Genomic DNA, 15728 nt, shown 5'->3' on the forward strand with positions numbered 1-15728 from the left:
GAGACAGACAGGTAACCAGTCTATCACAGGGCTGACATGTAGACAGACAGGTGACCAGTCTATCACAGGGAGACATGTAGAGACAGACAGGTAACCAGTGTATCACAGGGAGACATGTAGACAGACAGGTAACCAGTCTATCACAGGGCTGACATGTAGAGACAGACAGGTAACCATTCTATCACAGGGAGACATGTAGAGACAGACAGGTAACCAGTCTATCACAGGGCCGACATGTAGACAGACAGGTAACCAGTCTATCACAGGGCCGACATGTAGAGACAGACAGGTAACCAGTCTATCACAGGGCCGACATGTAGAGACAGACAGGTAACCAGTCTATCACAGGGTCGACATGTAGAGACAGACAGGTAACCAGTCTATCACAGGACCGACATGTAGAGACAGACAGGTAACCAGTCTATCACAGGACCGACATGTAGAGACAGACAGGTAACCAGTCTATCACAGGGAGACATGTAGAGACAGACAGGTAACCTGCCTATCACAGGACCGACATGTAGAGACAGACAGGTAACCAGTATATCACAGGACCGACATGTAGAGACAGACAGGTAACCAGTCTATCACAGGGAGACATGTAGAGACAGACAGGTAACCAGTCTATCACAGGACTGACATGTAGAGACAGACAGGTAACCAGTCTATCACAGGGCTGACATGTAGAGACAGACAGGTAACCAGTCTATCACAGGGCCGACATGTAGAGACAGACAAGTAACCAGTCTATCACAGGGCTGACATGTAGAGACAGACAGGTAACCTGTCTATCACAGGGCTGACATGTAGAGACAGACAGGTAACCAGTCTATCACAGGGCTGACATGTAGAGACAGACAAGTAACCAGTCTATCACAGGGCTGACATGTAGAGACAGACAGGTAACCTGTCTATCACAGGGCTGACATGTAGAGACAGACAGGTAACCAGTCTATCACAGGGCAGACATGTAGAGACAGACAAGTAACCAGTCTATCACAGGGAGACATGTAGAGACAGACAGGTAACCAGTCTATCACAGGGCAGACATGTAGAGACAGACAAGTAACCAGTCTATCACAGGGAGACATGTAGAGACAGACAGGTAACCAGTCTATCACAGGGAGACATGTAGAGACAGACAGGTAACCAGTCTATCACAGGGCTGACATGTAGAGACAGACAAGTAACCAGTCTATCACAGGGCTGACATGTAGAGACAGACAAGTAACCAGTCTATCACAGGGAGACATGTAGAGACAGACAGGTAACCAGTCTATCACAGGGAGACATGTAGAGACAGACAGGTAACCAGTCTATCACAGGGCTGACATGTAGAGACAGACAAGTAACCAGTCTATCACAGGGCTGACATGTAGAGACAGACAAGTAACCAGTCTATCACAGGGAGACATGTAGAGACAGACAGGTAACCAGTCTATCACAGGGCTGATATTTACATATATAAATCATCCTCTACGTGCACGTAGAGCCTGTTGTTTGTTTTGCAAAAATAGACAGCGCCCAGATCATCCTGTCCAATCAGCATGCAGGGCTGTGTTCATGCACACACACAGAGCCCCTCCCCCCTCGGGTCGTACCACTTTCACAGGGGAGAGGCGGAGGGAAGTAGCAACAAGCTTCCAATTCCTCGGTTAAAAACTGAAACGTGGAGGTCCAAAACAACCAAGGAAAAGAAAACACCGGTGGAAAAGAAGGGAAAAAGAAAGATTGCGACTATTATTGGGTCAAATTCCAGCGAAATTACAGGAAATCATGCAGATTCACCAGAAACCCCTTTAGCTTAGACTCCTTTGAGCTCTGGCGAGAAGTGCTGGGCCCTCTGGAGGGAAGGGTGACACAGGAGAGCCGGACCCAGGACTGTGCAGACCCTGCAGTAAAATGGGAGGTTTTCACAAGGGGATTTTGGTGCTTTGAACCAGCAGTATGAAACACAAATGAAGGTTCCTCATAGTAACTTTAACAATTGTCTGCATGTGCGAGTCCGTATGGTAAAAGTGTTTCTGTGTTCTTCACAGCAATGCTTTGCAGATGAACGCGAGAACATCTTTGAAACTACCTCATGGAGCACATACCTGCGCTACGTCACCACCAACAGGAGCTTAGTCTACGTCCTCATCTTTATTGTCTTTGTCTTCATCATTGAGGTAAAAATCAACATTTTGAAGTTGTTGTTGATTTTTTACGGTTGTGAATAAAAAAAAACAATAAATGAACGTTCTCTCCACTGACAGGTTTCTGGTTCAGTCATTGGAATTTACCTCATTACTGAGTAAGTGTCATGTTACTTGAGACTAAAGCATCAAAAGACATTCGTGTTCCTGTCTGCATTTGTACGATTTGCCCCCCACAAAAACACCAAATATCGATATAGGAGATCCTTTATATTTTCAGTTGCTGTAGACATTTATAACAAACATGTTGAAGATGGTTAATGAGGATCATTTTTCTTTTGTAAAATTAAGCTTTTGTAGTAATATGTTTAACAATACAATATATATATACAGGTGATTTGTATGTTTAACATGTGTTAAAATAATTTGAATACTAATAAGATATTTAGTGCTTTTAAAAGTTGGATTCCTTGTGGGTGAGCAGTTCAGTGTTTGTTGTATGTATAAAGTATAAATACTTTTGCTGACCATGCGTCATATCTCAGTCATTCCACCTGTTTTTGAACTGATTTGTACTTTTGCATGTGTCTATTGTCTGGCTAAAATTCAGTCTGCTCTGTACTATCAGCGAAATCTGGAGGGACGGCGCCAACCCGTCATCGCCAAACTACATCGACGAGCAGCACCCGAACGCCTCGTCCACCCCGACGCACCTTGCGGTCATCGTCACGCCGACCAGTGCATACTACATCATCTACATCTACGTGGCCACGTCGGAGAGCGTGCTGGCCCTGGGATTCTTCCGGGGTCTCCCATTAGTGCACACGCTACTCACCGTGTCCAAGAGGCTCCACGAGCAGATGCTCAGCGCCGTGCTGCGAGCCCCCATGGCCATGCTCAACACCATGAAGACCGGTGACCTTCTCACTTTGCTTCCTTCATATTCATTTGTTACATTGAGCTTCTTTCTAAGTGTCTCTCCTCTTCCAGGCCGTATCATGAACAGATTCACCAAGGACATGGCCGCCATAGACGACATGCTGCCTCTGGTGCTATTCGACCTCATACAGGTATTTAATACAATCGATGAAGGTTTCAAGGTTCATTCATCACATACTCGACATATCTTTACGTTGTGCAGTTAAATGCTTGTTTGCCTCCACAGTTACTGTACTTGAAATATATATATATAGTATGTACAACAATAAAATGTAGAGTATAAGACAAAGATACGATGAAACACTATATTACCAAAAGTATTCCCTCGCCAAATAATTGAAATCAGGTGTTCCAATCACTTCCATGGCCACAGGTGTATAAAAGCTAAACTTTCTGCAGAGTCGATCACTACAGATCCAAACTTCATGTGGCCTTCAGATTAGCTCAAGAACAGCGTAGAGAGCTTCATGGAATAGGTTTCCATGGCGATCAGCTGCATCCAAACCGTACATCAGCAAGTGCAATGCAAAGCGTCGGATGCAGTGGTGTAAAGCACGCCGCCACTGGACTCTAGAGGAGTGGAGACGTTCTCTGGAGTGACCAATCATGCTTCTCCATCTGGCAATCTGATGGACGAGTCTGGGTTTGGCGGTTGCCAGGACAACGGTACTTGTCTGACTGCATTGTGCCACGTGTAAAGTTTGGTGGAGGGGGATTATGGTGTGGGGTGTTTTTCAGGAGCTAGGCTTGGCCCCTTAGTTCCAGTGAAAGGAACTCTGAATGCTTCAGCATACCAAGAGATGTTGGACAATTCCATGCTCCCAACTTTGTGGAACAGTTTGGGGATGACCCTTCCTGTTCCAACATGACTGTGCACCAGTGATCAAAGCAAGGTCCATAAAGACATGGAGGAGAGAGTTTGGTGTGGATGAACTTGACTGGCCTGCACAGAGTCCTGACCTCAACCCCATAGAACACTTTTGGGATGAATTAGAGTGGAGACTGAGAGCCAGGCCTTCCCGTCCAACATCAGTGTGTGAACTCACAAATGGAGTTCCAGCAGACACGTTTGAAAACCGCCTGACAGATTTGGTGAGATTTTAGACATTACTCAGAGTAGATTGAGACGGAAAGGAAGTGGAATAGCAAGAGCATAATTTTTCCAAACAATCAATACAAGCCACAGATCTGTTATATATGTCTGTCACGACCGGACTTTTAATGGCATTCACATAAGCAGTGTTGCGTGAATTTCACTCTATGTGTTTCCCTCCTCCACAAGCGTGAGGAACAACTAGCACAACTACCTAAAACAGGACATTCTACCTATATTGTTCAGGGGGACACATTTTCCCCTTCCCTTTTTTTTTCCTTCTTTTGTTTCTGATTTGGGTTTATTAGCTACAATTTCTTACATACACTCCAGATATAAGGCATATTTTTCTTCAATATATATTTAGGATAGGAAAGATATCTGCTCTTTGCTTCTTTTAAATGGGGGACTAAATATGAGGTAAAAATGATGTGAAAAAATACTAAACTTCTAGGTTCAACGCCACCTGCACTAGAAAATTAAAGATTTATTCTGGCAAAATATTTCAGTTTTTGCTGGATTCTTTTTTCCTTGATGTTTATATAATAATAGTAATTCTTTTCAATAAAATGCTTCCAGTTATTTCTGCTGTTTAACTCGGGTCTGATCAATACTCTCTTTTTTTTCTTCAGCTCACATTGATTGTTACCGGTGCCATCTTTACCGTGTCCATCATACGGCCTTACATCTTCATCGCTGCCATCCCGTTGGCCGTTATCTTTGTGATCCTCAGAAAGTACTTCCTACGAACCGGACAGCAACTCAAACTGCTGGAGGCTGAAGGTGAGAAAAGAGAAGCTTCTCATTATAGCAGAGCACAGAGTGAAGTAGCGTTTGAGTATGGAGACTGACCTTTGAAAATATACATTTGCAATATGTCAATAATCCAAACAAAATAAGGGCTGCAACATGATGGATATTGGTTACGAAATGAGCTTTTTAAAAATGCATTTCGGATGTATTTAGACATATTTTAAAGCATTAACATGTTTTGTTTTTGTTGATTTAATCCAAAAAGTTTAGTTCTACAGAATATATAATCTCTAAAAGCAAAAATCATAATGCTTTGTTACGATGCTGAACATTAGAAGAACAATTTAAAAGCATTGTGGATAAAACAACAGTATATTTTCTAGATGCATCTTGCTGATTTGTTTGAAGGTGTCTGTCTCGTGTCTTGAGTCTCAGGGCTGCTGTTCTTTAGGTCATTTTTTATTTATCTTTTATTTAACAACATAATGAAATGAAATGGCAAATATCCAAGAAGAGTAAAAGTGAGAGCATGATGGGAAAACCAATGGAGTGAACAGAGGAAGAGGGGAGGGGCTGCAGACGCCACAGTCGTCATAACCGCCTGCAGGGCTGGTGGATGGCCCGGCGGCAAAGGTCCCGCTGTACAACAACATGACAGGGGAAAGGTTGAAGGAGAGGATGGACGGGCTGACTCAGAGGGGCGGGACCATTGGAGGAAGTGAAAATAAACAATAGCTATTCTCCAATTAACAAAGACGTGGTATCCCTGTGAACAGAATCAAAATGCTTTTGCACATTGGACAATTGTTTTTGCTTGTTTGAAATCCTCATGCGGTTCGTAGGGCTTTAATCTTTGGGTGTACATTTGGAGGACAATCTCTTTACCTTCGGGCCTTCTCCTCAAGTGAGAGTTTTGGAATAAATGGTGTGTTGCAGAAATGGTCCGTGCACTGACATTGTTTTGGCAATAACTTAAAGGCAGTGTAGAAGAGTAAAATGTTAATGTCCCCATCGGGGCCACTTGGCCTAAAAAAAACAGTCAGTAGTAGTCAACATTAAATTCAACAGCGGGAAGCGATATAATAACACATTTCCTCTTATTTTTGTTCAGATGCACTGTTGAGATTTTTATTGTGTTGGTGCAAATTGATTCCTGGGATTCACTGATGATTTTTACTTATTTACGTTGATCCAACAGCACCTCAGGGACCGTTTACAAAACCTTTTTTCTTTCCAGCCCCCCAAAACGCCGTTGTCGCGTAGACGAACAGCCAGAACGTAAAAATACTTTTGCGTGTTATGTTGCGTGTTGAAAGGTGACGTCACGCCTCCACTTTGCATGCACGTGTTACGTTTGCAGTCAACAGCCATGAAGAAGACGCCGCTAACAACGGAGGATCAATGAGCTGTTTGTGTCGTTGTCTCGGATCCATTTATCAGAAGTGTAGATCTGCTTCATCGTTACTGTGGTCAGAGACGGATTATTTCTTCCTTACCAGCAGGTGGCGGGCGTCTGTTTTCATCATTCAAAGACCCATTGACCCAGGACTGCGGTTATGTAAGCCGTTGTATTGAGACAAACATGAACAAGCAGCTTAGCCTTCTATTTCCACACTACTTAGCTTCGCTCCAGATGTTCATGTCTTTGTGAAAATGATCCGATGAGATGTATACTCTCTCGACTTAAGTCGCATCCTTGCTTTCCTCCTCCTTTTCTCTTGTTATGCACTGAGCTGAACAGCCGATCCGAGTGATTTCTCTCACCGGCGCCATTTCAACATACTCAACCATCTAAAAATGTGCCGACGTGGGCAGAGTAGCACCAACGCTGTGGTACACACTGTAAAAACAAGGAGAGGCTCTTTGATGGGCCGACGGCTGACCTTTGGCCTGGTTTGCAGCGGCCTTGAAGCAAGGAATCCCTGCATGTGTGTCTTCACATATCTTGCCAACCGTTCATCCGACCTAGCAAATGTGTTGCTGGGGACCAAAGGTAGTGATTTGTTGACACAATCGATATTACTAAACTTCGGAGGGGGGCGGTCGGTGTCCGTTCTGAGAAGGATTCTGGAAAATGACTTCATCCATTAGAGCACGGCACATTTATGTAGACGTAAAGACGCCTAGCGAGGCTACCAACGGGACAGTGCAGCTCCGTACAGCCACAGGACAAGAAAATGGGTCACCGGACTGCTGACGGAGATGCCACTGTGTGTTTTTGTCGGACTTCCCTGCTCTGTCCTCGGATCTGTCACCGAATGTGCGTTTGGGATGATGACAGCGAGGTCTTTCCGGAGCCGCTGAGTGTACGTCAGGGTCAGAGAGACGAGCCGGGCTGGGATTTCCTCCGACCCCATCCTGGTGTCGCTCTCTCTGCTGTCACAAGCAGCGCGTCCCACACAATACTGTGGACATTCTTTGTGCATTAGTCACTCAGCTGTTTATTAGAGTGGTTACAGCATTGTTTTGTTACCATTACTGAAAGAAGACGTGGCTGTACCACACATCTGGTGAAGTTAGAGGTGTGTTTTGTTCTTTATATTGTAAAATATAAACCAAATGTGTGTTCCTATTCCCCTCCTGCAGCTCGCAGCCCCATCTTCTCCCACCTCATCATCTCTCTGAAGGGTTTGTGGACGATCCGGGCGTTCGGGCGGCAGACCTACTTCGAGACGCTCTTCCACAAGGCGCTGAACACTCACACGGCCACCTGGTTCCACTACCTGTCCACGCTGCGATGGTTCCTCTTCCGCTGCGACATCATCTTCGTCCTGTTCTTCACCGCCGCTGCCTTCATCGCCGTGGGAACCAACCGTGAGTGGACGGATGAAGTGGTGCATGTATGGATTCTGATAAACGGATCCTTATCTCAAACTTTTGTTTTACTTTCTTCGTAGAGATGGAATCTATTGAGTTTATTTTCGCTTATCAGAGCCCACATTCATCAAATTAATTGTAAAATGTGTAAAATACTAAGCGTGTTATCAATGATAAGCTGGTTGACTGATTATAAACTCGTCTGGTGACGGGCGTAAGGAGAGTTGACGTCAGGACGGCAGAGGATTTGGTGTCAAAACGAGAAGCAAAAAGTGCCTATTTGGCAATATTTCCGGTTTAAACCCAATGCTCATAGTGAAGCTGATGCACTTTTTTTGGTTTGAAGCATTGGCAGTGCATCCATGTCGGCCATGTAGTGAAAACCCGACCAGAGAGGCCCACGGCATTCACATCCAACGTTAAATATAAACACAAGCACTTCACTGCAAAAACAGCCCTTCTAGAAAGAAGTAAAATATTCTCATATTCAATCAAATTATCTTGTATCAAGCAAAAAAATCTGCCAATGGGGTAAGCTTTTTTTGCTTGACAAGCAATTCTTAAAATAATCCCAAATTTCTTAGCTCCGAAAGACTAAAATTAGACTTTAAACTAGACAGAAAATCTTAAACTAATCCAAATTATTCTAAAACAAGCAATGAAAAAAACACTAATTCAAGATTAAATTACTCAAAATTAGAATTTAAGTCTCTTTACTAATTTAAGAAATTACACCTTAATCTGGGATTGATAATGAGCATAAAAGTAGTTAAAATAAGACATAATTTCTTAAAACAGCATAACAAATATAAAAGTGATGTCTTAAATCAAGATACTTGACTTGAAACTTTCTCAGTTAATTTTTTTTTTTTTTTTTTTTATGGCTGGAGTGCCATGCAAGGCTTTTTTATTTGTATTATGAGAGAGACAGTGTGGAAAGGGGAGATAGAGGGGGAAGACATGCGCGAAGGAGATTGCCGGGCCGGGAGTCGAACCACTGATCTCCGTACATGGGGCGGCTGCCTTATCCACTGCGCCACCGACCGCCCCAGTTAATTTTTTTTATTAACTTTGCATTGCTCAATTCAACATCCAAAAAAAAAAGGGCACTTCTGCATTCCAGATCCATCATAATCAAACAGATTGAAAAGCCAGTTTTGATTTGAACCTCACTATCAAAATAATAATACATCAGTTATTGTAGCAGCATAGCAACTAAACATCATGTTGCAGCTGGTTTGCAGCATAATATCCCATATGGTTTTCAATCTCACCAAGCAACTGTCCTGTAATGAAAATGAAAATATTAATAATAAAAACTTTTGTCCTTGTTTCATGGCATTCTTGAATTGAGATGTTGTGCAAATGGTCTTACTCTTAAAATAAGGCAAATAATCTTGGTGCCCCGCTGGGTTTGATCGTAAAACATTTTTATACTCTTTTTCTGGTTCATTCTAGCTCAAAATTAGCTGGAATATCTTATCAAGAAAAAGTAAGGCATACTTTTCTTAAAATGAGATATTTTTTCTAATGCAAAACTTGCTTGACAAGATTAATATTCTTTTTGGACAAAAAATAAGACTTATTTTCTTGATACAAGGCTTTTTTTACTTTCTTGAAATTCCATTTTTGCAGTGTTGAGCGACATCGTGAAAAATCTTTTCTTGTAAAATGTCCGTTAATCGGCATAACACTGCTTTTCAGCCTGGTGTCTATTTACTCTTTAAAGAGTCAATCAAATCAAAACAACCTCACGAAAAACGCCCTTGGGTAACCACCTAGTGGTGTCTATTAAAGGGGCCATATTATGAAAAACAGGTGTTCTCTGGTCTCTACACCTATAAACTGGTCCTCCCTGAGCCTGCCAACTCCCAGGATGAGGAAAACAAGCAACTCCTGCATGGTCTCTGCAGCCCACCCTCTGGTAAAACGGTGCTCCTACAGGCTGTTCAGATTTAGCTTCTTTCATTACGTAACGAAAGGAGTCATTTGCATAAGCCCGAACTCCTCTGCACGATGATAGGGGGGGGTTTTGCAACACAGCAGCGCGGATGGAGAAAGCGGACAGACAGCGCCAACCAGAGAGACCCACGGAGAGCGCTGACGAGAGCACGGACAGACCAACAGTAGGACTGACAGCCCGGGCCGACAGCAGCACGGACCGGCACGGACCGACAGCACGCACGGACCCACGGCGCGCACGGAGAGTGTGGACCGACATCAAGGACAGACAGCGAGGGAGAGCGCGGACAGACCCATAGAGTGCACTGAGAGCGGCACGGAGAGCACAGGCAGACAGCACGCACGGACCCACAGCGCGCACGGAGAGTGCAGCCCTACTTACCGGTCATGGCGCTGGGTGATCCGGCTGGTGCTCCGTGAATAAATCCCTGTGCAGGTGAAGCTGGAGACAATCCTCCGTCTGTCTCACACGCTCTGGTGCGTCTTCACTGCTGCCTCCGGTCGGACGGAGCCCGGGGGCGCATGTCCGACAGAGCGCCGTGCACGACGGTCCGGGTCTGGTCTCTTGCGTTTCATTTTTACGGCTACGGTCCATGTTAGCTTGTATGTGTGTGCTAACCACTTCACATCGGGCTGCTTCAGTAACGAGGATCAGTACAAAGCTGGCTTTGCCTCGACACTGACCCTCATAAAAGGATCTGTCCCCACAATATGGGCCCAGCAACTTCACCTGAGACACATAGGCGAGCCATAGTGATACATCCACCGTAAACAGTGGCGCATGCTGCCGCTAGCGCAAGCGGCGTCCTCTCTGTCTCTCTCCAAGTAGGTGTTGACAGACGGAGCTCATTAGCATTTAAAGGTGCAGACACAGAACCAGCATATTCTCAGCAGAGCTCATTTGAGCAACTTTTAGACAGCTGAAATTCAGGACCATGGATGGGTTGGGGGCAATGCATATCGAAAACAGTGTTGTTGCACCTCTGACAGCTGTGTGGAATTGATGAAAACAGTATAATATGGGACCTTTAATTATAGTTTTCAGCCTCTGAATCTGTTGCCAAGGAAAGTGTTCAAAGTGATGAAACACTGGTATCTACCGTTACTAAAGTACTTCCTACCAAGGAAATGGTCCGAAAATGTAATTAACCACAGAGGACATTTTTGACTGGTTACGCAAATAATCACTGTGAAAACAGTTTCTCCAAATGAGCTGAAACTGTGAAAACAGCATGAGCTGTGATTGCAGCAAACTTAATCAGTTAAAAGGGGGCGCTGTGATTTTGTCAGTGGAGCCTTCAGGGAACAAGGGCAGTTTGTATACCCAGGATGCAGAAGGGAACATCTTGAAATTCCAGTAAGTCAGTTACTAAGCACCTTTTATTATTTGTACTGGGCCGATCGAGTGAATAGGCCTCCGTCTTATCTGTGTGTTACAGTGTCGGATGTCAGGATCATAACAGTTTGTCTAGGAAAACCGATCAAAAGTGTTGGAATGCCACTGGATAAAATGTCATGTACAGAGGGAAGTGTGTGTGTGTTCAATTAAGTGAATGGGAAACACAAGTGCATACACACACTTACAAACACATGTTGTTGCGTCATACACTGTGTTTATGTGGAGCGCAGATTAAAGGGTCATTTCACAGCTCATTGTTTCCAATAGAGCAAATAGCAAAGCTGCAATACGGTACCGCTGTTAGACAATATATTAGACAATATTGATGACTCTGTGTGTGTGTGTGTGTGTGTGTGTGTGTGTGTGTGTGTGTGTGTGTGTGTGTGTGTGTGTGTGTGTGTGTCTGTGTGTGTGTGGGCACGTGTGCTCTGCAGAGGACAAGCCAGGGGAAATCGGCATTATTGTGGCCCTGGCCATGCTCATCCTGGGGACTTTCCAATGGGCTGTCATCACCAGCATCACTGTAGATGGACTGGTACGTGGTTCATGCACACACACACACACACACACACACACACACACACAAACAAAGCTAAGGGATAAGGGATGGAAATTTACTAATTTTCTTTTTAATTCTGAGATTATACTCACATATTTACCCTTTTTCAAATCATCATACTACAGATGATGCTTAAACGTGCTAACACGAGTTATCCAGTGCAAAATATATTAATTACATCAGTATTCATTTATGAATGTATCTTTCAGGACCTTCGCTTCACATTCAGATTACTGCTTTTGGACATGATGGCTCATGTTATTGAAATGGAGGGGCGAGAGTAGCAGAGAGGGGTGAGAGTACCAGAGAGGGGTGAGGGTACCAGAGAGGGGTGAGAGTACCAGAGAGGGGTGAGACTACCAGAGAAGGGCGAGAGTACCAGAGAGGGGTGAGAGTACCAGAGAGGGGCGAGAGTACCAGAGAGGGGCGAGAGTACCAGAGAGGGGCGAGAGTACCAGAGAAAGGCGAGGGTACCAGAAAAGGGCGAGGGTACCAGAGAAGGGCGAGGGTACCAGAGAGGGGCGAGAGTACCAGAGAGGGGCGAGGGTACCAGAGAGGGGCGAGGGTACCAGAAAAGGGCGAGGGTACCAGAGAGGGGCGAGGGTACCAGAGAGGGGCGAGGGTACCAGAGAGGGGCGAGGGTACCAGAAAAGGGCGAGGGTACCAGAGAAGGGCGAGGGTACCAGAGAGGGGCGAGGGTACCAGAGAGGGGCGATAGTACCAGAGAGGGGCGAGGGTACCAGAGAAGGGCGAGGGTACCAGAGAGGGGCGAGGGTACCAGAGAAGGGCGAGGGTACTAGAGAGGGGCGAGAGTACCAGAGAGGGGCAAGGGTACCAGAGAAGGGCGAGGGTACCAGAGAGGGGCGAGGGTACCAGAGAGGGGTGAGGGTACCAGAGAAGGGCGAGGGTACCAGAGAGGGGCGAGGGTACCAGAGAAGGGCGAGGGTACTAGAGAGGGGCGAGAGTACCAGAGAGGGGCAAGGGTACCAGAGAAGGGCGAGGGTACCAGAGAGGGGCGAGGGTACCAGAGAGGGGTGAGGGTACCAGAGAAGGGCGAGGGTACCAGAGAGGGGCGAGGGTACCAGAGAGTGGTGAGGGTAGCGTATAAGGCGACGGTACATGAAAGAACAAGGTGAAGTGCAGGCACCTCGGCCGAGCTGTTAATGAAGTCCATATGAGGCTCGTTTACCCATCAAGTGGTTGTTTCTCCTCACATTGTGGTCAGTGGAGCTGACTGAGCTTATCTCAGAGCAGGACGTTTTGTACAGTACACACACACACACACACACACACACACACACACAGTGTTCTTCATAGCATCACTGATATTGTATTTAAACTGCGACTCCCTCTGAATAACATTTTCTGTGATGGTGAGAAGCTACTAAAATATTCCTCTTAAGCACGTTCAGTTTGGAACATTGCTAAAGTAAGAAAACCACGAACCACAAAAATGTCTACTTTGATGATGAGCTAAAGAAAACAGTCCTATAATCAGCTTTTTGATAAGGTCAAATTTAGTTGTGAAATTCAGCTTTCATATATTAGAAATATTCACAAAATGTACAGATTTACAGGTTTTCAGTGGATAGCAGCAAGGATAAAAAGCTTGGGGGGAAAATTCAAACTGGTTTTGTAAACAAATAAAGATGTTAGCTTGATTCAGTGGGATACAGAGAAGGTTACAACAGTAAATTGTGATGAATACTACCAGAAGCAGTGGTGGTCTGATGTTAAAGAAGAGAATCTTGTCTTGGCAGAGAAACCAGCTTAAAATTGTTTTTGGAAAGTCCTGCCTCAACAACTCAATGTGAGTCACGATATTATCCAGACAATCATCAAAATATACTTCAAACTCTTATAATGGGATTTCAATATAGTGGATTTACTTAATTCAGTATAGGGAACATCCCTTTTCGTGAAAAACCATCAATATAAAATAAGATGAACATGAATCATAAGATCTCCCTGTATAAATAAAGGATACATATATATATTGGTATCCTCTGTTATAATTATAGACTATTCTTCACTTTCTAATGATACCAAGCGTGAAAGCTTTTTCAAGTCACTTGTGACGACATTTATCCGGAATAAATTCACCATGATTTTATCGGCGATAGAATCCTGTATGGTCCCGTCCCAGACTCCCAGTGACCCAGCGTTCCTTTTCTCCAATCAGATGCGTTCGGTGGATCGAGTCTTTAAGTTCATCGACCTGCCGTCGGAGGAACCGAGGCCGGGGAAATCCGGTGGTAAAGGAGGGCCCGACCTCGTCATCGACAACCCTCACGCCCAGGACTGCTGGCCCAACCGGGGCCAGATGGACGTGCAGGGCCTCACCGTCAAATACACGGAGGCGGGCCGCTCCATCCTCAGCGACATCTCCTTCTCCGTGGACGGAGGCCAGAGCGTGAGTCCTGAGTGATGTGTGACTGGGTTTTAATGAAACCTGGCAGAGTGATTCATGTGAGCTCTGCCTTTATTGGATTTTAAAACATCAAAGCTGTGATGAGCCTGAGAGGAGCCGTGCAATTAAAGGGTCGCGGGAAGGTTATAGCAAGGTGACATACCGCCTGGCTTTAAGGCTGTTTACCGCTGCTGGATATTTGTTTAAAGCTGCTTTGATCGATATTTGTCTTTAAACACTGGATTGTTTGACTGTATGTGTAAAGGGTCCACGCCACACATGATTATCACCTCTTCTGCAGTTCTCTTCAGTGACTTCAGCTCATTGTTTGGATTTCTTGATGCAACTTGACTGATTGGCCGACACACAGCGGAGACACATGAAGTCACTAAAAAGAGACTCATTCATCATGACAGAAACACGACACAACCAAATGGAAGCTCTTGCTGCTGATGACAGCAGTGATGTGTTTCCCTTAAGTGCAGCTTCAGCATTTTAGGTATCAATACCTAATATTGAGGTATTGAAATGACAAATGACATTTCTGTTTAGCATGAATAAGCACAAAACGACAAACAAAAGTGACAGAGGACAGACAGAGTAAAACCAGCAGTAATAATGTTTGTGTCAAATGCTTTCGATGGTCTTGCTGGTTGGAAACACTTTTTAATGCCTTGTGCAGTTGAGCGGAGAGGAGGAGGAAGTCAGTAGCGGCCAAATAGCTTCCAGTGGGAAAACAGACAAATTCTGTCTATTTGACCACTTTCTCTCTCTGCTGCTGGCAGTAATTATAGTCAGTATGAGCTCTTCGTAATGAATCCTGGAGGACAGCCGAGCTCGGTGAGTGGCAGCACGTTTGCCTCGTCCCATTAGAGCCTCCATGGCCTCCTGGTAAATGGGCTAATTGTTGCTGCAAGGCTGCAGAAGGAACTCATGAACGCCTCGAGGCTGGAGCTCGCATCAAAATGTTGTATAAACATACTGCATGCAGCACAGTGTTGATGTGGGTGTGCATGCTTGGATTAAATTGTCTCTGGTGTGTGTAGATTGGTCTGCTGGGTAGAACCGGTTCAGGGAAGAGCACCCTGCTCTCCGCTCTGCTGCGTCTCGCCTCCACCGATGGGGACATCTGTATCGACGGCGTCTCCTGGAGCTCCGTCTCCCTGCAGACATGGAGGAAGGCCTTCGGGGTGGTGCCGCAGGTACGTTGACGGGTGACGGTTCAAATTCAGATTTGACATTTAAGAAAGTGTTAAAGCTGAAATCAGCAGTACTTTACAAGAAAGGAAAAAAAAGACAGAATAGAACATGAAATGGGGATAGAATACCATAATTTATGTGAGATAAGATTGGAAAATAAAATACACTTATTACATATTTTCTGCATCAGTGCTAGAGAAGTGCATTTGTAAGTATTGAGCATTGTTTTTATATCATCACCAGAATATGTTACTCCAGACGTTATTTTAACATGGTTGGTCAAATTATGAGAAAAACTATTTCTGAGAAATGTCATTATTTATCAATCAAATTTGAAATGCCTGAAAATACACAAATACTGTCGTAATCAATCCAAACGATTGTAATTATGAGGGCTACACTTCTCATTTCAAGGCAACTTACAACGATATTTTAAATGTTTTCTCTGCTCTGTTGGAACA

At 44.7% G+C, this 15728-nt stretch overlaps 1 protein-coding gene across 1 annotated transcript in view; it reads left to right on the forward strand.

The window, feature by feature from the left end:
• cftr (CF transmembrane conductance regulator) overlaps positions 1-15728 on the forward strand; it is a 49415-nt gene that overhangs the window by 29616 nt on the left and 4071 nt on the right. Inside the window, exons 15-23 of the mRNA XM_084016795.1 lie at positions 2040-2168; positions 2256-2293; positions 2764-3050; positions 3126-3205; positions 4800-4950; positions 7507-7734; positions 11533-11633; positions 13840-14070; positions 15114-15269. Of these exons, the coding sequence (XP_083872921.1) occupies positions 2040-2168; positions 2256-2293; positions 2764-3050; positions 3126-3205; positions 4800-4950; positions 7507-7734; positions 11533-11633; positions 13840-14070; positions 15114-15269 (1401 nt within the window). The remainder of the gene's footprint in view (positions 1-2039; positions 2169-2255; positions 2294-2763; positions 3051-3125; positions 3206-4799; positions 4951-7506; positions 7735-11532; positions 11634-13839; positions 14071-15113; positions 15270-15728) is intronic.

Source organism: Eutrigla gurnardus (assembly GCF_963514095.1).
Source record: "Eutrigla gurnardus genome assembly, chromosome: 9".
Classification (NCBI taxonomy): domain Eukaryota; kingdom Metazoa; phylum Chordata; class Actinopteri; order Perciformes; family Triglidae; genus Eutrigla; species Eutrigla gurnardus.